Source organism: Puma concolor, chromosome D2 (assembly GCF_028749965.1).
Source record: "Puma concolor isolate L17-30 chromosome D2, mPumCon1.1.hap2, whole genome shotgun sequence".
In the NCBI taxonomy this organism is placed as follows: domain Eukaryota; kingdom Metazoa; phylum Chordata; class Mammalia; order Carnivora; family Felidae; genus Puma; species Puma concolor.
In genome coordinates, this window is record NC_141677.1 from 57490656 (window position 1) to 57515528 (window position 24873).

Below are 24873 nucleotides of genomic sequence, written 5' to 3' on the forward strand. Positions count from 1 at the left end.
CAACACTGTGTTCTCCCCAGGGGCTAAGCTATGAAGGTGCAGCAGCGTGGGCTTGAACTCTGGAGGCCTAATAACTACCTTTTCCGCTGACTTAACGCTGCCTTTGGGTTCTCAACTGTGACGGATCATGAAAATGACAGCAGTTAATCATCACGCCACCGTTGTGGGGATGGAGAGATAGTACACGTGGTTGCATTTGGTGGTAATCTGTACCTGCGAAGATTTAAACCTGGCAGGTGTGGATCAGGTGTGATTGTGCCCCGTGTGTGAAGTCCTGAGGGAGAGGATCCACGTGGCCCCTGTGATAGTCCTCGTGTGGGCAGGGAAGGACTTTCTTCAGAATAAATACTAGATGTCAGCTTTGCTGGCTGATTATTTGTGTTCTGGAGGTATACCCCCCCTGCTGGAAAGGTTAAGGAAGGCAATTTTAGATAAGTGTTATCATACAGGGACCGAATCATTATGCACAGCCGTGTAAAATCTCAGGTAACACTGCACCTCGTCATTTTTATGAGCTTATTTACAACAGAGGGCTGGTCCCAAGCAATCAGCTGTGTATGTATTTCAGGCTCAGAGGCCTCAAGTCCAAGATCTATGGCACAGCAACAGTTCTGGTTCAAAGCAAGACTCTTGAAGAGCTTGTAAAAACAGGAGGGGCCAGAAGGAGGTCCAGGCTATTCCTGGCACCACCCCACAAACCCATCTGTCTGTCATCAATGCCTCAGGTCTTCTGTGAAACTCTGCCCTAAAATCCTATCAGCTCTGTAATAGCTACCTTTGGGTCTACAGGGTAACATCCCTGGAATCTGGAAATCAAGCTGCCCTCTAGAAGTTAAACCCTTCAAGTCTACACACGACAGACAGGATTAGTTATCTACACAAGGCCCCAGAGAGAACAGGATGTCTCCCTGGTGACAGCCAGAAGAGTTGGGTTTGGAAATTCAATCCAGGCATGCCTGCATGTGAAGGAACCCGGAGCTGAAGGAAATCTCAGAAAAGCTTCTGAACAGCAGGTAAGTGGCTCTGAAGAGTCTAGAGGACACGACAGAGGATCTGGCACTAACCTGAATAGAGGGGGACCCGACGGGCAGGTCTATCTTACAGACAGAACAGAACACTGTCCTACGTCAGAGACGTTGCCAATTACCACTCCCATGATTCCCTGTGCCCTGTCCCATGCTCACTAAAGCCTCTGATTCTGACTTCCTGTGCAGGGGACTGTGTGCTGAGCAGTCACCACACGCCAGTCTCAAGCCCCTTAGCAGTTACATTTCTCATTACACGTTAATAAATCACAATTTCGCCTAGGCCTGTTGTGAGTCACTTTCTTCCTCTCTGAACACAACAAACTCTGATTTTAGACTTGCACAGCTGATATCCAGACCTCAGCCCAGGAAGGAGTATGCAGCCTGAGCTTGCCACCATACCCACCCCACCCCCCAGCATTCTCAATCAATATTTACCAATTATTGACCTCAAAATCCTGTTCTAGGCACTTCCACTACCGATCAATGGGACTTGGAATGGGAGAACACCTTCTGCCACTGTAGCCCTGGCCCCGGATGACGTGGCCAGCCTCTCTAACAGCTTGATAAATGTTTCTGACGGCAGAAGCTATAGTAATCATGATTTCAGGAAATGGCAAGCCAGCTTATGGTGCCCCAAATCAGGGTTATTTTCTGGAGTACAGTCATCTGTCTATTTACACTAATGTATAGCAAAAATAGAACAAAGAACAGTCATCATGTCACTTTCTAAATATTGCTCTGCACATGATCCAGCATCTAGTGATGGCATTAAGTCCCTGTGTACGTCAAAGAACAACATACTTATGGACTCACAGATTCTTTGTAAGTAAACTGACCTACGTTCACTGGTGGATGTTTAAACCGGGCATTTGAAAATGTTTATGAAGTGTTTATATTCGTAGGGTAAAAAGTTTGTGATAGTCAAGTGCAAATTTAGAATGTATACTTGTATTTAAAAACTGTTTTTTGGGGGCACCTGAGTGGCTCAGTCGGTTAAGTGTCAGACTTCGGCTCAGGTCATGATCTCACGGTCCGTGGGTTAGAGCCCCGCGTGGGACTCTGTGCTGACAGCTCAGAGCCTGGAGCCTGCTTTGGATTCTGTGCCTCCCTCTCTCTCTGACCCTCCCCCGTTCATGCTCTGTCTCTGTCTCAAAAATAAACACTTAAAAAAAAAAAAAAAGAAAAACACTGTTTTTGTATTTAAAAAAGCCTTGCACATAAAAAAACAGGAATGAAATATACAGTTGATATAGCTGACCCTTGAACAATGTGGGGATTGGGGCACTGACCTCCCTTCAGTCCAAAATCCACATATAATTTTTGACTCCCTCAAAACTCAACTACTAATAGCCTACTGTTGACCAGAAGCCTTACCGATAACACATATTTGGTATATATATTATATACTGTATTCTTACAATAAGGCTAGAGGAAATACCATTCATAACATCATGAGGAAGAGAAAATACATTTATAGTACTGTGCTGTAGTTATCAAAAACAACCCATGTGTAAGTGGACCCATGCAATTCAAATCTGTGTTGTTTCAGAGTCAGATGTACAAAGATTAACAGTGAGAATTTGATGGAAGGAGTCTAGCTCTTGCTTTTATTTTTGTTTTTTTTTTTCCAAAATGCTCTGTGATTCTTTAGTACTTTTATAGTGAAGTAGAGAATACATTCTAATTTCCTAAGTTACCCTGTGATGGAACGTAAGCAACAATGAAGAGAGAAAACAGACTACTTGGACATCGGAGGTAATTTTCTCACGTGTTGCAAACGATGCCGGAAAACAGGATGAAGCATGTGGACTGAGGTGGGCTTGCAAATGAGACAGTGGAGGTAAGATGACAGCCACCATCAGGCCAGCTGCCTCGACCCCAGGAAGCTGCACTTCCCAGGAAGAGGTGAGGTTGGTTTGATCGGACCCACCTGTGTGCAGAGGCGTCAGGATGGGGGCCATGAATGGACCGCCTTTGTAGATCCCCAACACTGCCCACGTCCTCAGCCAACACCAGGGTGGCTGTTTCAGTGCGGCCAGGCAGGGCATGCTGTGTCTCCCATTTCTGAGAAGGAATCAAAGGTGGACCCCAGAAAAGAAAGCTGGAATAAGTCTGATTCTGACCTGCCAAAAGCGTAATAAAATTAAAGTAGTGCATCTGGACCTTGGTGGAGACCCTCAGATTTTCTAGTGGTCCTGAAACTGAATGAGCCTTGCATTGATAAATACTCCCAATTCTCCTTCATTACCCCCACTGTGGGGACAAAAGCAGCACTGACTTTCACAACAAATGTTTCCAGCACCTTAGGTCTCTGGGACAGATCAATTCTTGCCTCTGCTTCGAGGTAATGTGCATCCGAAGTCTACTTCCAAGAGTATGGAATTCAGCACATCACCAAGACCAATCTTTCTGGGTCACCTGCCCTAGCTCTACCTTTGGAAGAAAACAAAGGTCCTTGGAAAGCATACAATAGTAAGCACAACTGGCTCCTCCTACTTCATGGAGTGTCCTACTGCATGTGGCTAATTTCCTGAGAAAGGAAATAGGAAAGGGCTAGGATAGGCCTGATTTGTCCATAAGAGTAACCATGGGGATCACGGTTAGACCACCTTCCTGGCTCTCCAAGCCCAGTCTTTGTGAACAAGGCATGCAAAGAGCGCCACCTCTGGGTGAAGTGTGGTTCCTCTCCACTTCTTCGTTCCAGATTCAGTGGGAGGAAATGCTCTCTTTTGGGGGTCAATGGATCAAGTCAAGACTAGAGCTCCCTTGGAGGATGAATGGAACTGTGCACAGGGCCTCCTGGGAGCATTATCAGAGCCAAGGGCATGAAACTAGAATGGAAACTATTGAGCATGTGTGGTGGAGGGGGTGGGGTGTCTCATGTCAAATGGGGAGAATTTGAGATGAGAAAAATTATGGATCAAATGCCAGGGGACAATTCTTCCTACTGGGGATGGGGGACTAGCCCTGGGGTTCCTTGCTTCTTGATGCCTGTTGGGAAAGCACACACAGGGGTACCATGGCCGATAAAGTGACCTCAGGAGCAATGCTCCAGACCAACAAAGCTGGATGGTGAGAATCATGCTGCTCTTTCCACAACTTGTCTATTTGTCTGGGAAAAACAGGACGTGATGATCAGGGAGGTGGGTGATCAGGCTGCACTCGGCACTCAGAGGGGCTCAGTGAACCAATGAACTTCAGTGTATCAATGAACAAAGCTGCCGAGGAAACCTGTGCCTAGGGGCAACCTGGGGCACCCTCTGCTTCCTTCCTATTCTGTCTCTACAGACTAGCCCCAGAGCATTCACTGCCCCTCCTGCCCCTCCAAATGTCACTTTCTGACTGAGACGCTAAGTGAAGTCAGGGAAACCTCCTGACATAGGTGGGCAAGTTCTAAGGCCTGACCTAGGGCTACCTGCTATGCCTTAGACTGGATGCTGGGACTGGAAAAGAAGAGGTCAAGCCACTGCTGCCAGTAACTGGACACAGTTCTTGTCCATGGAGGGGCAGGTGATAAAACACAGTGTTTCTAGGGAAAATGCATGGCGGTCCACGTTTATTCTACATCCGATCACAGCAAATCTTCCACACCCAGACCACAGCCAGGCTAAGTGCCATGTGGCTATAAGCGGCTAGAAGAAACAGGAAACCGTCTGCTCTGGTGCGCATGGCTGCTCTGGGCAGAAAGCACAGATGCCTCATTGGCCGATTCACAAGCAGCGAGGCCACATTCCCATCTCCAGGCCTTAGGGACATCTCTAAAGGGCGGCTCCTGTTTGGAGCTTCCAAAATCCTGGGTGCCTCTCTGGAAGCCAAGCCCTGTCCAGCAAGTCATTCCGAATCCAGGCTCTGCCAGAACCTTCAGTATCTGGAACTGATGTCAAAGCAGCTTGGAAGCTGCAGAGAGACCTTACGCTGGGTCCCAGGGCAGCTCTGGGGGCCTCGAAGCTTTAGGGCCGACGATCCTTTCTGCGGAGTTTGTGTCCCACCTGGGATCCTCGCTGGGCAGCTTTCACCAGGCCTTTGAACTGGCCCTGCAGCTTCACCTTCTTCCTGCAGGAACAAGGAACAGAGGGTCACATCCCTGAAGACAGGTGGTCTCTCTTCCCATAATGCTGACCAATGGCTCCCCCAGCATTAGCGGGAACTGGGGAGAAAGGGTGCTGCCTGGCAGTGGGCAGCACGTGCTCTGGGCACAGGTGCTTTCCTGCTTACAAGAGCAGTTCAAGTCAATAACGCATGTGGGCACCAACTACATGAAGGTGCACATTAGAAAGCAAAAATTAAAAAAAACTGGAAGACACTGGAGCAATTAAGTTGAGAGTTTACTGAGAATAACGCCCTCCCCTCTTTGGAGCACTGAGCTCCCCACCCCCACTGCCCCAGCCAGACCCCGCACAATACTGTACCTTCGGTTGAGCTTAGTTCTGTTGAGGGGGATGTAGGCATAGGGGTCGAGCCGACCTTTCTTCTTCACGTCACCCTTTGCTTTCTGCTCAGCCAGAGAGAGAGAGAGTCAACTAGGAGTACAGGGTTCCCCTTCCTCCCTGCCCCTGACTTAACAGACCCCATGTCCTCCCCTTCACTCTGTGCCCTGGTGGCACCAAAGGGCTCCTGTAGTTCAGGAATGCCAACCAACAAAGGCATGGACTTTAAATGCTAACAAGACCTCAGTGTGTCCCTCGGTGTGGCCGGAGTCTGGCTCCACAAAGGTGGCTCTCCAGAAGGGTGATGGGCACAGCTACCCTCATCCTTTCCCAGAGGCTCTGTCCCTACCCATGGCTCTTACCTTGGCCTTGTATTCGGCCCCAGGTATAGCCTTCTTGGCCACAGGGCGATGGATACCAGAGCCTCCAGCTAGAGGGGGAACACAGAGACCATGAATCAGGCAAAGCTAGGGCAGCTTCCTCCTGGGAGAAGGCAGTGGGTACCTTGTCTTTACAGAGCCTCCAGGGAGCAGAGAAATCAAGGCTAGCAACGGCTCTGTCCCCTACCAACCAAGGACAAAGACCTTCCTTAAGAAGGGACTGTCTAGTGGCTTAACAGTTAAGACCAGTGGGCTCCTCAGGCTGACTTGAAGCCACACAGACCTACCAATGACCTCTGAGGACATACACCTTCTCCACTAACATGAACCACCCCAGTCTCCAAAGCTAAATCTGTTCCGTTTGTCCTAGGAGAAAAGAACACAGGCTTTCAAGTCAGACAGACCCGGGTTCGACTCCCTGATTTACCACTGCCAGCTCTAACCTCAGCAAGTCTCTTAATTTCTGGATCTTTTAAGTTTGTCTATAAAATGAGGTACTTCGGGCTTGATCTCATTCAGGCTTCACAACAACACTGGGAAAGAAAGGCAGCTCCTGTCCCATTGTACAGACACGAAAACTGTGGTTACAGAAATCCAGGTGCTTCCAAGGTCACTTGTTATTTCCAGTCCGGATTTCAACACACTCACGGATGACTCAGGAGGACTCTTTTTAGATGAGTCAGATGAATCCCACTTTTTTTTTTTTTTTTTTTTTTTTTACAGATGAGAAACTAGAACCTCAGAGAGGCAGCAGGACTGGGCCAAATTAGCCACAGAGCTAAGAGCCAGCAGTCTTGAACCCAGGCCTCCTCCACATCATCTGGTTCTGCACCACACCACCTCAGAGCAGAGTAGGTAAACTAGGCCCTGGCCTGTGGGGCCACAGAGTGGGAAGCCGTGAAGCTCTCCAGCTGGGTTAGGATGCCTTAAGGCTCTGAGAACATACCTGCTGCTGGAAATGGAGACCGTGCTTTTTTTTTTAATTTTTGAGAGCACGCGCGCATATGATGTGTGAGCAGGGGAGAGGGGCAGAGGGAGAGAGAGAATCTCAAGCAGGCTCCACACTCAGCACGGAGCCTGATTCAGGGCTCGATCCCACGACCCTGGGATCACGACCTGAGCTGAAATCAAGAGTCAGATGTTGGGGCACCTGGGTGGCTCAGTCGGTTGAGCGTCCGACTTCGCTCAGGTCACGATCTCACGGTCCGTGAGTTCGAGCCCCGCGTCGGGCTCTGTGCTGACAGCTCGGAGCCTGGAGCCTGCTTCGGATTCTGTGTCTCCCTCTCTCTCTGGCCCTCCCCCCGTTCATGCTCTGTCTCTCTCTGTCTCAAAAATAAATAAATGTTTAAAAATAAAATTAAAAAAAAAAAAAAAAAAAGAGTCAGATGTTTAACCAACTGAGCCGCCCAGGAGCCCCTGGGATTGGGGACTTTCTACAGGAGCCCCTGTACCTCCAGATATATAGCAGGGGTTCTGCTACAGGGGCTGCCCTCAGGGGAAGGAGGCAGAGGTGAGTAACAGAGGCCTCCCCTGGCATTTGGCAGCCACACTGGTGTCTTTAGCAGCTGCTGCAGGAAAAGGAACAGCTTAGGGGACCAGAGACAAATGTATAGGGGAATCCCCTGGGCAGGCCCACCACTGACCCTCCCAGCTGCCATCCTCAACACAGGCTGAAGTGGTCTCCCAAACCCAGCCTGACCCAGGGCTGGACAAGAGAGACAGACACCTCCCAGGAAAACAAGGGGTGGGCTGCAAGCCTCACAGAAGGCCTAAGTGGGTGGGACAGAGATGGGGCTCAGGGGCTCTCTAGAAGGGCTGGGGGTTCCATGCACAGATCCCCCAGACTCTTCTTCATCCCAAACATTCTCAGCCCCCAGACCAGTCTTGGGAGACAGATCAGCCAATCTTTGTTGGTGCTGACTTGACTACAATCGGGCCATGCCATGCAAACCTGTGGTTCTGCCTGCCACTGCCCTGTCTAATGCAGGGGACAGGGAACACACTGTCCCAAGAGGGAAGAGTGGAAGTCTCACCTTGGTACTGAGGGGGCATCTCCAGCTCCTCATCGTCAGCCTCTTTCTGATGCTTGAGCTTCTGATGTTTCTTCTATAACGTGGTGCACAAAATTCATTAACAAGGGTACACGATCATCCTCATTAATGTTCATAGTAAAAGCAACTGCAAACTATGCTAGCAGGAAAGGTCCTCTGCCAAGCACTCAATCCCCCACTTTCAGATGGGAACACCAAGGCTCAGAGAGGGTAAAGAACTATCCAAGATCACACAACTAGGCAGTGCAGAAGTAAGTTCCAGCCCAGGCTGTGACCATAATCTCATCTGCCTGCTTCACACAGAACTCCTGTCCCAGGGCAACAAGTACCTGTCTGGGAACCCTGACCTCAGCTTAGCTGGTGCAACGCTCCTACTCAGAGGAGGCTTCCTGCATCAGAGGCCTCTCAGACCCCCGGCTACCCTCTGACCCCATAACTATCTGATCTTTTATGTCTGATTTTCACCCAGGAATTCTACGTGGGTGCAATGCTCTGATAACCGGGTACCTCTTTGGCCCTGGCGGGAAGATGGGCATTTGGCCAGGGATAGGGCGTCGTGAATAGGACATTCACGAAAGCAGTAACTGGGGGAAAGATCACCAGGAACTATACTTGTGCACTTGCCGTGTCCAATCTCATCAAGCCAACCCAGTAATTCCACAAGATTCACAGGTGAGGAGCTGAGTTTGAGAGGTTAGGCTGACGCCGAAATGGGACCCCAGTACCTGCATCTGCACTGCTAATTTTGTATCCCCGCCTATGCAGCTGTCCCCCAATGGGGACACCCAGGAAGGCTGGATGGGCTGGCCAGGCCCCGAGAGGACGCGGAGGGAAGACGCTGCTCCTAGACGCCCTCAGAAGTGCTGTTCACTGGGCTTGGGAAGGACGGTGAGGGGTTGGGCCCACATCACCCTGCTGGTTCAGGTGGGGCAGGTGAGAAGCTGCACTCCACCCTGGGAGATACCAAGGTTAAATTCTTGGGCTCAGGAGGCTGGAAGGCCATGGTTTAAATCCCATCTGCATCTAACAACCCCTGTGAACTTGGGCAGGATAAGCCTCCTCTGGAAACGGGGATAGAGTCCCGTCTCTTGTGAGGATTAGGTGAGATGACACACGGGCCCCTCGGCACTCCTCAACGGCTCCCTGCAGGAACCTGCCCTTGGAACACATAGGCCAGCTGTTGCCTTTGCAGCCTGCCCAGCACATGCCCTCGGAAGAGACACACAGGGCTCTCTCTTCCTTCAGCTGGACAACTCCACCAACATGGAAGCATCAGGTGCCTGGGGCCCCCTCCCACACCCCACAGAGCAGTCGGCCATTACACTGTGCCCTGTACATGCACACCACATCCTCTGGACCATCTGTTATGCACAGCTTCAAGGCACTCCTGTGCATTCAGGAAGCAGGGCAGGTGGGGGTGGGTGGGAGGTGGGCGGGGGAGAGATGGCTGAGAGCTGTCAGCCCAAGGCTTTGCCCTGAGGGCCCAGCACCCCCATCAGAGGAAGTACTCACACTCCTGACACCCGTGTCTTCCATCAGGTCAGCCATCTCTTCATCCTCCCCTGGAACCAAAAGAAAGTCCTGTGAGCACACAGGGAGCACCCCTGACTTCCCAAAGCCCACGCAAATTTCACCTTGCCTCCCCCTGGCTCAGCAGGCTGACGGACCTGACAACTCCAGAAAACTTGCATCTTTCTGTGGGAGACAAGACCCCTGAACACTGACTGCAACTTTATCTTTCCCATCCCAGGCCCCAGGGACAACAGCCCCTCAAGGAAGTCATATTCCTACTCCTGAGACAAATACAGCTTTTTTTAAGACCCTAAGAAAGCCCTGGTTTTCCTGGGGAGTCACGCGCGCCCCAGCCCCACATACATTCTGCTCTGCCAAGAGGACAGCCTCATTCTCCTACTTGAGAATCCTTTTTGTTTTTTCGCTATACATGCTGAGCTCTGTGTGGGGATGAGCCAAAGAAGTACGAATCAAGAAAATGCACAGGCAACCAAAATAAAAATAGATCAAAAAGACTATCTCAAAATTTCAAAACTTCTGTGCATCAGGGGACACATCAACGGACTGAAAATGCACTCTACAGAATGCATGAGAGAATGGTTTTTCAAACCATACAGATAAAGAATTACACAGACTAGCAGACTACATAAAGACCACCCACAAACTCAACAACACAAAAGAAACATCTCAATAAAAAAATGGGCAAAGTGCTTGCATAGACAAAGGGAATTCTGAGACACGCTACAACATGGGTGAACCTTGCAGATATTATGCTGAGTAAAACACGCTAGTCACAGACAAATACTGAATCATTTCACTTACATGAGGTACCTAGATACATATTCAAATTCAAATTATTACAGACAGATTCTGGAATGATGGTTGTCAGGGTCTGGGGTGGAGGCAATAGTTGTCGTTTAACGGGTAGAGACTTTCAGTTTAATAGGTGAAAAGAGTTCCAGAGGTTGGCTGTACAACAATGTAAACGTACTTACCACTAGTCCACTGCATGCTTTAAGATGGTTAATGTGGTAAGTTTTACATTATGTGTACTTTACACCACAAATTATTTTTTTTAATCTTTATTTATTTTTGAGAGAGAGACAGCGTGTGAGCAGGGGAGGAGCAGTGAGAGAGGGAGACACTGAATCGGAAACAGGCTCCAGGCTCTGAGCTGTCAGGACAGAGCCTGACGCGGGGCTCTAACTCACGAACTGTGAGATCATGACCTGAGCCGAAGTCGGACACTTAACCAACTGAGCCACCTAGGTGCCCCCACCACAATTTCTTTAAAAAGCTATCGGTATACGTATTTTTAAAAGTACGAAACAAACCAGTTGGAAGGAAGACAAACTCAAGCGAAGTCAATCAATTAGCAAATAATGCCACAAGACAACATGGGACTAAGAGCCGCAGCCTGGGCAGTGGCCAAGCTTGCTGGGAGCGTTGGGGGACAGGGCCGGAAAGCTGGGGGCCAAGGAAAGGCCACATAAAAACCCTTGGGCTGGATCCTTAAGAGCAGAGAGGCAGATGGGGTGGCTTAGTCGGTTAAGTATCCAACTCCGGCTCAGATTGTAATCTCACAGTTCATGAGTTTCAAGCCCCGCGTTGGGCTCTGTGCTGACAGCTCAGAGCCTGGAGTCTTTCGGATTCTGTGTCTCCCTCTCTCTCTCTCTGCCCCTCCCCCACTTGTGCTCTTTCAAAAATAAATAAACGTTAAGGAAAAAAAAAAAAGTGGAGAGGCAGAAAGAGGGGGAGAGGTGTTCTCAGCACCAAGGACATACGGGCCAAGAAGGGAGCAAGAGCCTGGAAAGTACAAAGTGGCGAGAGGGGACAGTGGTGTGACCAGATCAGGAAACAGTGTAGTCACCATTACACCAAGCATGTACTTGGCTGCTCTGGCTACCCATTTCCTCTACAACCATCTGAAGTAGGTATTGGTATTAAGCCCATTTTGGTGTGAGGAAATTAAGGCACAGAGAGGTTAATAATTGTCCACAGTCACACAGCCGGTAAGCTGGGTGCAGGGGATGCAGTGAGAATATTGGTTAGGAGGTTGCAGTGAGTCAAGGGCTCAAGGATCATGGCAGTGGGAACCAAAAAAAAAAAAAAAAAAAAGAGGAAGGCAGATCAATTTTAAAGACTGAAGCTTTTTGATCTAACGGATGACATGGGGGAGAGGAAGCAGGAAAAATTAAACAGGACTCGGAGACTTCACACCACAGTGGCCCCTGGACAACAGGAGATCATGCAGTCAGGAAGGGGGCTGCCACCCCTAAACCTCTTAAGTCTGGCTCTACCTCTAAATGAGCTTCATGGTCTCAGCGAAGTTTATATTAAAAAAAAAAAAAAAAAGAAAGAAAGAAAAAAAAAGAAAAGGAGAAGAGGGAGAAGAAAAGATACAGAACAGTGGCCAAAAAAGTGCATCACACACAGTCAAGAGGAAGTACAGTGTTTTGAAAGTTCTGTTTGAATTATGTATGTATTGTATAGGTGGCTAGATTGCAACGTAAAGCTTTCTCAATGTGGTCAAAAAAGTTTGAGAAATTCAAAATGTTTGAGGAAGTTGTCTTAGATACAAGCCCCTCATTATCTGTATTTATCTACACTTCCCCAACCAGTGGTCACGGAATGAATGAGCAAATAAACAAATGAGTGAATGAACGACCGAGTGAGTGCAACACTGCCCACTCCAGAAGCAGCTGTGCCCCTAGAATGGATGGTGGTCCCACCTTTAGTGCCTTCCTCTTCCTCCATCTTGGTCGTGGCAGCATCGTCCTCCTCCTCCCGGATGATCAGGCGGCCATCGGCACTCACCTTGAAGCCGTGGTCCTTCTTCTTGCCCCGGCCGGGCCCAGGCTGGGTAGCTGGTGTGGCAGAGTCGAGCAGTGAGGAGGCGGAAGGCCAGTCTAACCCACCCACAGCCCCATCCAAACCAACAAGCCCAGGTCTGTGCCCCAGAAGGGTGTCTGCAGCGCACTGATGTGCACACATGGCAGTGAGAGGTGCCCAGTGGGCTCTGTGGAAATCACCCTAACCCCTGACCTTGGTAAGGCAAGCGTATTTTCTCGACTCATGTGCCAGCCACTTTTTGCCTACCTAGGACTCGCTGGGCCACCTTAGGGTCCAGGAAGTTGAGGGGCTCATCCCCACCACCCTCCTTCAGCCACGCCTGGCTTCTCTGTCGGGCCAGCTTCCGGCGCTCCTTGGCCTGGCCCCTTTCCTCCTCCTCCTCGGCATCCTCATCCTCCGAGTCGGCCAAAATCTCCTCGATGCTAAGTGCAGAGAAGTCCCAAGTCAGGGTGTTCCCAGGAGAGGCAGGGGTGGCTGGGCATGATCTGGGCAGGCTGCGGGTCGAGGGAGACCAGGTCCCCAGGACCCCACCACAGGCCTCACCTGTCACCTTTGCCCTGGGCAGGTTCCTCTCCTTCCTCCTCCTCCTCTTCCACAGCAGCCTGGTTCAGAGCACGGTGCCTCTTGGCTCGGGCCTCGGCTTTCCGAATGTTTACCAGGACTTTGTGGTACTCCTCGGGCAGCAGCCCCTTTACCAGCTCAAACCTGAGGGATGAGGGGCTGGTGAGGCGCACTGGCCAGAGAGTGCTACCCAGAGGAGGGTTCAGCCACAGCCCTTCCAGCCACAGGAAAGGGACTCAGTCCCCCAGCCCAGCCCCTTCTCTGCAGGCTCTCTGCTGGGATGGGAAGCCCCTCAACTCCTCTCCTGCTCCCCCTCAATCCAGAGCACAGACCCAAACTTGCGGATGAACTTGGTGAACAGGTTCCGAAGCTTCATGCGGAAGTGCCGCCGCATGTCGTCCGAGAGCTTCCCAATGGCTTCCATCTGGCGGGCAGAGCACCGAGGTTTTGAGGGCGCCCTCCACCCTGTCTGCCCTCTCACTACGGTACAGACCAGGTGCACAGGACCCACAGGCCCAGCTAAGGGGTGAGGGTCAGAGCAGCCCAGCCCACCCCTTGGTCCAATCGTGTTTCCACAACCTGGGCAGCTCTCCACCTTTCCCCTAAACCCTCCTTCATGACAATCCACGACCATCCTACCAAGGTTATAGCTTTAGAGACTTCTAAAAGTGGCGGGCACCTAACCTGCATTACCTCACTTAACCCTTAGAACCCCATGAGGCAGACACTATCATCATTTCTTACAGATGAAGAAACTGAGGCACAGAGAGTTAAGTGGCTGCTACATGGCCAGAGGCAGCAGTCGACCCAGGTCCAGGTCCAGGTCTATCTAATTCCATGGCCCATACTTTGTCCTAACACCACCAGGTTTCTCTTGAGCCCTGCATTGGTCTCGGGCCGGACTATTCTCACACCTTCATCGGGCCTGGCTGGGGCCCATGTGTGGGTGGCAGATCTCACTATCTGCAGTGTCTCTAGATGGGGCTGGAGGCGCAGGGCCCCATCGATCCTTTATTTATTTATTTTTTTTTCAACATTTATTTATTTTTGGGACAGAGAGAGAGCATGAACGGGGGAGGGGCAGAGAGAGAGGGAGACACAGAATCGGAAACAGGCTCCAGGCTCTGAGCCATCAGCCCAGAGCCCGACGCGGGGCTCGAACTCACGGACCGTGAGATCGTGACCTGGCTGAAGTCGGACGCTTAACCGACTGCGCCACCCAGGCACCCCCCCATCGATCCTTTAAAAGGCCTTTATAAAGGTGTCTGGGAGGCTCGGTCTAAGGTCAAGCCTCTGACTCTTGATTTCAGCTCAGGTCATAGTCTTGTGGTTGGTGGGATCAAGCCCTTCTTTGGCCTCTGCCCTGACAGCATAGAACCTGGTTGGGATTCTCTCTCTCTCCCTCTCTCCCAAAATAAATAAATATTAAAAAAAAAGAGAGGGGAGGGGAGGGGAGGGGAGGGGAGGGGAGGGGAGAGGAGAGGAGAGGAGAGGAGAGGAGAGGAGAGGAGAGGAGAGGAGAGGAGAGGAGAGGAGAGGAAGAGGAGAGGAGAGGAGAGGTCTTATCAATTCTTGGAACCCTAGGACAGACTACTCCTCTAGCGCTTCTCATCTTTGGATCTTTGGTCCCCAGCTGGGCTGCAGGCCGGGGAGGGCACAGGCAAGGTACCTTGACCCAAGCCCAGATACGAAGACAAAAGGCAAGAGGGACCCAGAGGTCTGATGTGACCCAACCCAGCTGGAAGTGAAAAACCAATACAGTGGAGGTGGCGGGCAGACAGTCTGGAGGACAGACCCAGCAGGTGACACACCCTGTGCCCAGCTGAGGGCTCTTCAGGCCCTTCTGCAGCCCAGCAGGGGTGTCCAGAGGAGCTTCCTCAAGCCCAGAAGGTCAAAATGCAAAAGGGGAAAAAGAAAGCAAGATGTGGCCCTGCTGGGGGAGAGCCCCGAGGGTCAGTCCTGAGCTTTGGGTTCTGGTCCCAGGACCGCTCTCACCAACACTGTGACCTGGGGAAATCTCTGGCCTGTTTCTCCATCTGTAAAACAAAGGGTGGCCCTGCCCAAGGACCCTTGCCCCGCAGAGCCCTTGCTTCTGTGGAGGGGAAGAGGGGTCACAAGAGGCAGCCTGGGCACCACGCACCTTCCTCACCCCCAGCAGGTGGGCATTACCCTACCGGTCCTTTCCAGAGCTCCTGCATGACCTTCTGTGAGACAAGACAGCGTACAGCTAGACAAATGTTTGGAACCTGCTGGCCTCAGTGCTCATGGGTCCATGCTGGCAGGCCAGAGGCCATGTTGCCACCCGCCGGGGCCAGGGGGCCACTTACCACCAGCTGCACATGCTTGGCCAGGTGTGCCACATCCATGACAACTACTGCCACCTTGATGAAGCCCAGCGCCGATTTGACCACATCACGGGTACGGGAAGCCAGGAGCAGGCACACATTCTCCAGCAGCTGCTCTACTGTGCTGGTTCCCATGAGACCTGGGGTCACCAAAGGGCCACCGTCAGAGACACCCAAAACCCCATCCAGACGCAACACCCCCGGCCGGTCACATGCAGAGGAGCTAACATCTGTGGGACTTCTGTGTGCCCAGCACGATCCTAGTCACTCTCCCTAGAGTACAGCCATCCTGTGAGAAAGTAGTTTTTCTCCCCCACTTTAGAGATAAGAAACGGAAGTTCTAAAAGGTTCATAAACTTGCTCAAGGTCTGCCACGGTTGGTAAGAGGTGGAACCAGGACTGACACCTGGGCATGAGACTCGAGCTCCTCCGATCCACCCTGACAGTGGCATGCAGGTAGGCAGGGAAGATGACACGAGCAGTGGAGGAGACAAGAGGCAGCCAGGCTTGCTTTTGGTTCTTCCTCCCTCCCCCGAGGAAGGAAGGTGGTAGCTCTCCCATTCTGGTAGTGACCCTGTCCTGACCTTCTGGGCATCCTCCTACCCCAAGGGTTCCCCAGGCCTTCAAGGAAGCAGCATTCACCTTTAAACTCAAACAGGAGGTGGGTCAGGGCCAGGATGCTGCAACTGACCATGGTCACAGCGCCCACGAGGCCAGGGTACACCAGGACGAGGTAGCGTTGCAGGGCCTCTGGAAGGCGAGATAAGGATAATCACATCCGGGCAGAGCACTCTGCATGCTGCACGCTGGGCCCCTCAGGGAAGGGATTCTGGCCAGAGAGGAGCAGCCTGCCCAGGTCCGCAGCCAGTGGTGTGGAGGGGTGCCTCCCAGAGGCCCGTGAGCCAAGCACCCATCCCGGCCCTGGGTCATCCATGCCTTACCTTCTTTGTTTGGGCCAAACCGGAGGAAAGCATGGCCCATCTCCACCAGCAGGGCAAAAGCATTCTTCCGAGCACCCACCGACACCTCCTTGGTACACAGGATTACCTGCCCAGACAACCCCTTGAGCATGCGCTCTGGAGCCGGCCACCATGGGCTTGGTTGGTGGCCTGAAGCAGAAAGGGGCGGGGGGCACCCAAGCTCACAGGCGGAGAACTGAGGCCACCCCAACCCCAATACTGTTCTCCCCTGATCCTGACAGGTCTTCAGAAGCCAACTCCAAGGAACTCCTCAAAACACACACACCCCTCCTGCACCCCTCACCTCCGGGACAAGGGCAGCGATGAACTCCTCATGCTCAGCTGAGAGTTTCTTCACGATATGTATGAGGCACTTTAAACGAGGCTGTGGGGCAGGGCGGAACAAAAGTCAGGACCCCTCAATCCCACCTGTGCCCCCAAAGGCCCCTCTAAGGTGGTCCTCTCCTGGCGTCACCCATCGTCCTGTGGGCAGAGCGCGGCTGCCCTGGAGGCCTCACCCTCTTGGCAGGCGAGGTAGTGCTCCGCAGCGAGTCCAGCAGGGTCTTCTTCAGATCGTCCAGGTGGCTCTCCACGAAGCGGGCCCCAGGGCCCTGGGGGCTCGCACACACCTCCTCCAGCACTCGGTAGGCCTTCTTCTGTATCCCATGGGCCTTGCTCTGGGAGGGTGTATGGTGGTCAGGGATGGGTGAGCAAGGGAGGTTGGGGGTCCCGACCCACCCCATCCACACACACACATATACACGCCACTGTGCAACTACAGTCACAGAGCAGCCACCATTAACTGTGACCAGCACTGGGAAAATTCAGAACCTGAGCCCACCTCTGGAGCTCAAGAGGTCTGAGGAGAGGGCCGGCTGAGCATGGACGGTGAGAGGCTGTGGGTCAGGCAGAGGACGCTGCAAGGACAGAAGCCACCCCAGCCTTCCAATCCGTTCCACTCACTGGCCTCAAGTAATGCTCATCCAGCAGGGAGAACTTGCAATGCCCAGAATGTACCAAGGCCCGTGTGCCTGCTCGCCTTTCCAGCTGCAGCGCTCTCTTCTCCCATTCTTGCCCTAACTCCTTGCTATTGCAAAGGAGCTGTTATTCCCCCTAGGACACCTCTCCTGAGCTGAGGTGGCCCTGCCCTGGACTTCTGTAGCTGCCTGTATGGTCCAGACGAGAAGACAGGTCCTGCCTTTCCAAAGAGCCCCCACTTCCCCCAAGTGTGGTCATGTGCAACTCCAGCCTGCACGTGTCACCTCTAGGTAGGGCCGGATGGTAGAGTACAGCTTGCTGATGGCAGCTTCCTCCGCGTGAGGAGCCAAGGCCACAACCAGGTCCAAGACAGACAATCTGCTCAGGGCAAGAGACGAAGGATGGGTTTAGAAGGGCTGGAGAAGGGCACAGACTATCAGTGTCTTACACCTACTGGGAGCAGAGGAGGTGGGAGAAGTCAGCGTGAGGACGAAAAGGGGTCCTGAAGGAGCCCGTGAGCAATCACCACAGCTCCCACCGAATCAGCACCCGTAAGGTACTAGATGCTGTTCCAGGTGCTTTATGCGTCTTAAAGTCTTCAGTCCTCACGGCAACCCTGTTGGAGGTACTATTATCATGGTCAATTCACAGATGAGGACACAGAGGGCACGGAGTAGGTAAGTAACCTGTCCAAGGTCACTTAGCTTCTAAGCAGTGGAGCTGGGATTTGAACCTGGGCAATGTGTCACCAGGGTCCTTATCCTTCCCTAGGCGGCTATACTGCCCCTCCAGGAAGGAGGAGCCAGACAGGTCTCACGGTAGAGCTGGGACATTCAATAACTCAAGACTTTCCTAAATAATTCCAGAGAGAATCTATAGGGCTTCTGCTAGACATACCCTCTGGCTCCCTGGGCTGCCTCAACTCAAGTGGGGCATTTTACCTGGTGAAGTCAGAGCTAGCAGAGTCCAGCACCTTCTCACTGGCTTTTTCCAGGAAGCTGTTCACCAACTGGCACCCCCAAGGGGATGAAGAGGAGGGAGGGGGTGAAGAGAGAAATAAAGAGCAGGAGCAGGTCACAGAACTGTATTCTTTTCTCTTCTCCAACCCTGCCCCCCTCCACTCAGAAGCCTTGACCCAGCCACCGCTGGTATCTGGTGGCCTGTCTCGCAGGTGGCAGAGGCCCAAACGAGCCCTGTGGGTGAGGCCCTTCCACCACCCCCATCCCAGCCCTCACTCACCCGACAGCTCCTCCCTCTCCTCCACCAGCTCACCTGAGGGTCTGTAATGGTGAGGTACGTTTTCACGGTTTCCAGCACGGCCCGGCGAGGGGCTGGGGTGTCCCCGGCTGCCACAGGCTGCCCATACAGGTTGAAGAGGATTGGCAGAAAGTTCTTGGCAAAACGGCTCACCTCCGCACGGTCAGCCTCTGACAGGAGGACCAAAGTTTGCATGCAAGTGGCAGGAGTCAAGCCTGCCCCAAAGGGGCTGCTGAGGCTACAGCCCAGAGGCATCCTTTTGGAGGACCCGTGACAGGACCTGGACCCTACGGATTTGGGGCTTCTCCAGGACAAAAGGTGCCACCATGCTCTATGTTCCTCCATGGCTCCTCTGTCCTGTGCATCAGCCAAGAGCCAGCGACCCACTAAAGCCCTTAACACCAACTGGACAACACCCAGCAGATGTCAGCACAGTGGCAGTAGAGGGAAAAGGGACAGCTTTCGGCGTGTTACTAACTCTTTGGGTCCCCAGCAGAAGCCCCATGTCCTTGCAGAGGATTCACTATGGTTCAGGCAGTGAGGTAGAGGAGGCCATGGGACCCGGGCCATTGCAACCATTCCCCTACTAGCCCCAAACCCCAGAGCCCATACATACCCCCCTCACAGCCCTTGGTGATGAGGGTGCGCAGGGCCTGGCACACAGTGACCCTCAGGTCTGGACGCTCACTGATGGCCGTGCCCAATGTCCGCGCCAGCCCTTTGAAGGAGGCGGCCACATCCGTAGGCCTTGTGCAGAACCCAGGCAAGAGGGTCCAGATCTGGGGAGGGGGGATGGTAAAGGACAGTGACGCCCAGCAACTCAGGCCCCTGCACCATCCAGCCCTCATCCCCCTGGCTGATCCCTCACCTGCCACTGGAGCGTATCATAGATCTTGGACTCCACCGTCCTGCCTGCCTGGGCCAGGTCCATTGCTGCAGTGTGACACAAGGACACAGTGGGACCTTGGGCACCCTTTGCGCCAGCAGGCCTCATTTTTATCAAAAGCAAAAGTCCAATAATGAAAACACGAATCTGGGTGATTCCTCCCTCCCCACAAATTGAAATACCATAAAATAGGAAATGGATGTCTCCTGATAATCTTACTCCCCCAGGGATAGTCATCACTTCTTCTGACTTTTTTATATTTCTTTAAACACATACACGCTTTTAAAAGCATAATAAACAGGACTGTATTATATATATATATGTTCTGAAACCCAGCAGTTTACCTTGACAAGGTTTCTAAGCGGTAGGCTGTAGAATAGGTATGTATGTGACTTTTTTATTTAATCTGCACGTGGCAATTATCGCCCTGATTTTACTCATGAGGAGCAAACCCAGAAGAATTAAATCAACTTGCCCAAAGTCACCCAGCCATAGCGTGGCTAAGCTGAGATCTGAATCTAATCTTTCAACTCACCATCTACTAAACATGCCCGTTCCCACACAAGGTTTCCCTTTCCTCACAAAGACAGCGCCATGGCCCATAGTGGGACTAAATTCACCAGAACCCTGCTGAGGGACACGTATGTTGTGTCAGATTTCTACTAGGAACAGCCCTGCATATATATAAATCGGTGTGCACTTCTCTAATTATTTCCTTAGCAAGAGAAGGAGCCATTGTGAGCCTGCCACATGGAACATACCTGGCCAGGCCTCAAAGCAAAGTGAGGGACAGCCTCCTTAGGCAGGCCCTCAAGCACTGGCTGGCCACTTGCTTGGCAGAGGGATGCTGCCCAGTGTCCCAGGGCTGGGGGTGCTGGACAAGGAACCCTTCCTGGCTCCTTCCAGTCAAGGCTCTAGGACTCAGGTGGGGCCCGTACCTTTGCTCTTCAGGGTGGTAGCCAGGGGCAGGAAATAGGTGGTGAAGAAACCAAGTCGTGTTTCCTGGACGTGGTCCCGGATGACAGGCAGCAGCCAGCTCCTCGGGAAATCTAGATTCTCTCTGGGAGGACATAGAAAAGGGCCAGTGAAGAGGAGGTGACATCCTAGAAGGCAGCATGCCCAGCAGCACGTCACCTGCTGAGCCAAGGAGCAGCCCAAGCCCTGCCGTGGCCTCTCTGGCTGACCCCCAAGTGATACACACAGACTTCACCCCCAAGAGTGAACACCCTGCTGGAGAAGAATGAGCTGGCTGAATACCCCAGGGCCCCGTAGAAAGCCAGACAGGATCACACTTACTCAGAGCCATCAATTTCCAAAGGCACAGCCTCTAAAACCACCTCGGGTCCCATGCTGGCCACTGCAGCCCCCACTGCCTGATCCAGAGCTGCCGTGTGAGGGAAGTGGGGGGAGAGGCGCAGGTCACACAGGGACTGGAGGCACTGGAGCCAAAAGACGAGAGAATATACATCAAGGCATGCTCACAGAACAGGCACCCATAGTTCAGTCTGGGCCAAAGTCTCTAAGAGGATGAGGTCAGGAGCATGGGCCCAGGTTAAGCTCTAGGTCAGAGATCACAAACCAACAACCAAATTTAACCTGTTGAGAAGTCTGACCTCTCCCCAAACCCCAAGATTTTAAAATATTCTGTATTCTTGGGGCGACTGGGCGGCTCCGTTAGTTAAGCATCCGGCTCTTAATTTTGGCTCAGGTCATGATCCCAGGTTCGTGGTATCGAGCCCCATGTTGTGCTCTGAACTGAGCACAGAGGTGCTTAAGACTCTCTGTCTCTCGCCCCCTGCTCCTCTCCCTCACTGGCTCTCTAAAATTAAAAAAAAAAAAAAAAAAAGAAAAATTCTGGGGTGCCTGGGTGGCTCAGTTGGTTAAGTGTCTGACTCTTGGTTTCAGCTCAGGTCAGGATCTCACAGTTCATGAGTCTGAGCTCTGCATCAGGCTCTACACTGACAGTTTGGGGCCTGCTTGGGATTCTCTCTCTCTCTCTCTCTCTCTCTCTCTCTCTGCCATTCCCCTGCTTGCACATGCTCTTTCAAAAAAAAAAAAAATTTCTGTATTTGTAACATATAAAAATCAGATTTCATGTACAAATGTAGATTTCCAGTTTATCTTGAAAAATGGTAAATATTAAAAAAAAATTTTTTTAAGTGGGGGTGGGGGCCGCCTGGGTGGCTCAGTTGGTTAAGTGTCTGACTTCAGCTCAGGTCATGATGTCATGGTCCGTGGGTTCGAGCTCCACGTGAGGCTCTGCTGTCAGCTCAGAGCCTGGAGCCTACTTCAGATTCTGTGTCTCCTTCTCTCTCTGCTCTACCCCACTCATGCTCTGTCTCTCTCTCTCTCTCTTTCTTTCTCTCAAAAAATAAAATAAAATAGGGGTGCCTGGGTGGCTCAGTTGGTTAAGCGTCCGACTTTAGCTCAGGTCACGATCTCATGGTTCATGAGTTCAAGCCCTGCGTCAGGCTCTGTGCAGACAGCTCGGAGACTGGAACCTGCTTCAGACTCTATGTCTCCCTCTCTCTCTGCCTCTACCTTGCTCGTACTCTGTCTCTCTCTCTGTCTAAAATAAACATTAAAAGAAATTAAAAATAAATAAAATAAACATTAAAAAAATTTTTTTAAAGAATAAAAAAGAAAGAAAAATGGAAACTCTGGCAAAGGCAAAAAGGCAGACCTACATGTGACAATTAGCAAATTAGCAGACGCTGAGGGGTGGTTGCTCTTCAAGACAGAGCTGTGCCCTCTGGCCCCCCAGAGCCTCCCAGGGCCTCACTTGTAGGAAGTCATTTTTGCCAACCTGATCTATCAGGAGCCAGGCTTCTTGAGGAAGCCCCTGCCATCCCAGGGTGGCTCCTTTCTTCCAACCAGCAATGGTGGGAGTCGATGCAGGCCCCGTGAGGCCGGGAGCTGCTGCTAAGGAGCCTGGGGCCTGACCTGAGGCCCCTACCCTCTCCTGGAGCTGGAGAGGATCCCTGGGGGAATCCCTTACCCTTAAGTGGTTTACTCTGAGCTGTAATAACCTCTCTGGGACCTAAGGCTGCTTAAAACACTATAATCCTTGTAATAGAAAATTTAGAGAATTAAAAACAAAAAGATAGTGGGTAGGGGTGAGAGAGTCATACTGGTTCCCTCCTCAAAGCCATCCACTCAAACCAGCACTAGTGAGCAGCTCCTGACAGGAGGCTGGGGGAGGTCCTACCCCTCTGTTTCCCACATGTTGACTTGGTCACCTTCCTGAAGACACAGTACTAGGCACCTGCTGTGGGCGCCATCGGGAGTGTAAAGTGGGGTAAAGTGCAGAGGTGCTAGACACAGGACCTCTCTGGGAGCCCACAGTCCGACAGCCCAGTCACCACCTCGTGTCCTGGCCCCAGCGGCTCCCCAGCTCACCTTCTTCATCACAGGATGGGCCTGCCTCCCACACGCCTGGAAGAAGACACACAGCAGCTGCAAGACAGAGCTCCATGCCGCGTGGAATTTGTACGTCAGGCCTTCCTCCACTGCCCTGCCAAGGGAGCAGGCAGTCAGGGCCAAGTCTGTGCTCACTTGGGCCCCAACCAAGAAGTCAATGGCTGACACCAGGGGCTACAGACCACTGGCTGGCTAGTAAGGGTGGAGCTCCAGGAAAGGCCAAGGGGGAAACTAGCATCTATGAAGCAGTCCCCGTGCTGAGTTTCATTCATGTAATCCTATTGCTTAAAGAGCCTGGAGCCTGCTTCGGATTCTGTGTTCCCCTCTCTCTCTGCCCCTCCCCCACTCATGCTCTGTCTCTGTCTCAGAAATAAACATTAAAAAAATTAAAAAAAAAAAACTCTGTGAGGTACATTAGTTCTTCCATCTTCATGTGGGGAAACTGAGGCTCAGAGAGATGAAATAAGCTTCCAGGGTTACTCTGCCAGTGGCCATACTGGGCCTCCAAAGCCCATGCTCCGTCACCGTCTCATGCTTTCCCAGTCTGACCCAAGGTGGGATGCCAGGGGAGGAACAGATGGTCTGGGCACACTGGGGAGAGCTGCACCAGGCTGGCTCTATCTCCCAGTCTAGGGTCCTGGAGATTTTAGGAAAGAATGGCCTTTTGGGGGGGGGGGGGGATGGGTGAGCTAGAGGTTGGGGTGGTTCTATTTCTGGGTTTTCCTGGAACCTCATCACAGATGCATCCACAGGCAACAGGCCTATTTCCTCACAGGTAGCACGACCCGAAGCGTCACACCCTAGAGCTGAGCAGACAGACTCGGAGGAGACACCCAGGACTCTAGCCACTTTCCCAGGACCACGTGGTGCTCCGAGGCTCCTCACTGCCCACAGGGAGGGTGAGGACAGTCAGTGGCCATGTCTCTGAATGGCTCCTCTCACAGGTGTGGAGGGCAGCAGGGCGTGTGAATAAGAGTGGGCTCTGTGTCAGGCTGCCACTGCCTAGCCGGGTGACCTCAGCTGGCCCACATGTAAACTGAGGGTCAGTACAGATCTCCCAGTACCACAGGGACTACCGGTAGTTTTTATTAACTGAGCGCTTAACTATGTGCCAGATACAGTTCCGAGAACTTTCCACATACTCCCTCATTTAATCCTCACCTCCATTCGTAAGCTTTGATGAGGATCCTGAGGTATCTAGACACGGAGGATCCTGAGGTGTCTACACATTGCCCTGGATGACTGGCCCAGAGTCCACACTCATGAGCACCACATCACGGTCCCTAGAACGTGGCCAGGGCTCGAATCCACAGCAGCCGCTCTGGCACTGCACGCATGCCCACAGCAAGTGACAAGTGGAACACCTGTCATTACACAGAACTTTCTACAAGGAACACCTTATTCCCTCCTAACGCGGATGCTACGTTCTCACCTGAACATCTTGGCGACATACTGGGCAGGGCCTGAGGCCGAAGAAGTCACAGAGCCAATGCTGGCCATGTGGGGAGCGACACATTCCTTCAGGATCTCCTGCAAAAAGAGGCCACAGCTGTTTGACCCAAAGCAGCCTCCAGTGCCCCTGAGCCCTCCCAGGTGACTGCTTTTGGACACTTCTAGGCCGATATCCTGCCCACCCCCCCCACCCCCTGCCGAGAACCTCCCCTCCAGGACGCAGCTGGAGGTCTAGGGTGAGCTCTGGGAGAGACAGGGCAGCCAGCAGAATCTTCTGCACTCCCTGCTTCCCCCACTAAAGCTGGGGCTGGGGGTACCTGAAGGCTCTGAGAGGCAGCTGTCACCACCTGTGAGTGTGGGGAGAGGAGGCAGGTGGTCGCAGTTCCAAAAAAGCGAGGGAGGTGGCCCAGCCCCAGGTCCCGCTGCAGTCTGTCAACACAAAAGGCTTCTGTGGAGCCTGGCCCTGGGCCTCAAGGCCCAGAAGCCCAGGTCCAGTGACAGTCACTGATCTGCAGGGTTCTACAGGGTCCTTTTAGTGGGCAATTTTAAAAAGTGCTGTCATTCAAGTAATAGCCGCATGTGGTGAAAAACTCAAATAGGTCTTCAGAGTATAAAATAAAAAGCATGCTTCCATTATCACAACTTTCTTTTGGACTGACCTTCAGATGTACTTCCCAGAGGAATATCAAGGTTAGGTTTCTCAAATACTCTTCCAGAAGTTGTTATACGTATACAAACATATAAAGTAATGACATGTGCTAACA

General features: G+C 52.2%; 1 protein-coding gene across 1 annotated transcript in view; it reads right to left on the minus strand.

Annotated features, from left to right (window-relative positions):
• Window positions 1-4567: 4567 nt before the first annotated feature.
• Window positions 4568-24873, minus strand: part of RRP12 (ribosomal RNA processing 12 homolog) — a 30589-nt gene continuing 10283 nt past the window's right edge. Inside the window, exons 11-34 of the mRNA XM_025917738.2 lie at window positions 24427-24538; window positions 24090-24187; window positions 22637-22751; window positions 20534-20676; window positions 20176-20297; window positions 19220-19284; window positions 18968-19130; window positions 18367-18521; window positions 18036-18103; window positions 17379-17472; window positions 16635-16793; window positions 16421-16501; window positions 16099-16204; window positions 15800-15907; window positions 15140-15297; window positions 13145-13236; window positions 12795-12956; window positions 12498-12673; window positions 12131-12265; window positions 9399-9448; window positions 7869-7941; window positions 5818-5885; window positions 5438-5520; window positions 4568-5081 (exon numbers count right to left, since the gene is read on the minus strand). Coding sequence (XP_025773523.1) covers window positions 4979-5081; window positions 5438-5520; window positions 5818-5885; window positions 7869-7941; window positions 9399-9448; window positions 12131-12265; window positions 12498-12673; window positions 12795-12956; window positions 13145-13236; window positions 15140-15297; window positions 15800-15907; window positions 16099-16204; window positions 16421-16501; window positions 16635-16793; window positions 17379-17472; window positions 18036-18103; window positions 18367-18521; window positions 18968-19130; window positions 19220-19284; window positions 20176-20297; window positions 20534-20676; window positions 22637-22751; window positions 24090-24187; window positions 24427-24538 — 2689 coding nt within the window. The 3' untranslated portion in view covers window positions 4568-4978. The remainder of the gene's footprint in view (window positions 5082-5437; window positions 5521-5817; window positions 5886-7868; window positions 7942-9398; window positions 9449-12130; window positions 12266-12497; window positions 12674-12794; window positions 12957-13144; window positions 13237-15139; window positions 15298-15799; window positions 15908-16098; window positions 16205-16420; window positions 16502-16634; window positions 16794-17378; window positions 17473-18035; window positions 18104-18366; window positions 18522-18967; window positions 19131-19219; window positions 19285-20175; window positions 20298-20533; window positions 20677-22636; window positions 22752-24089; window positions 24188-24426; window positions 24539-24873) is intronic.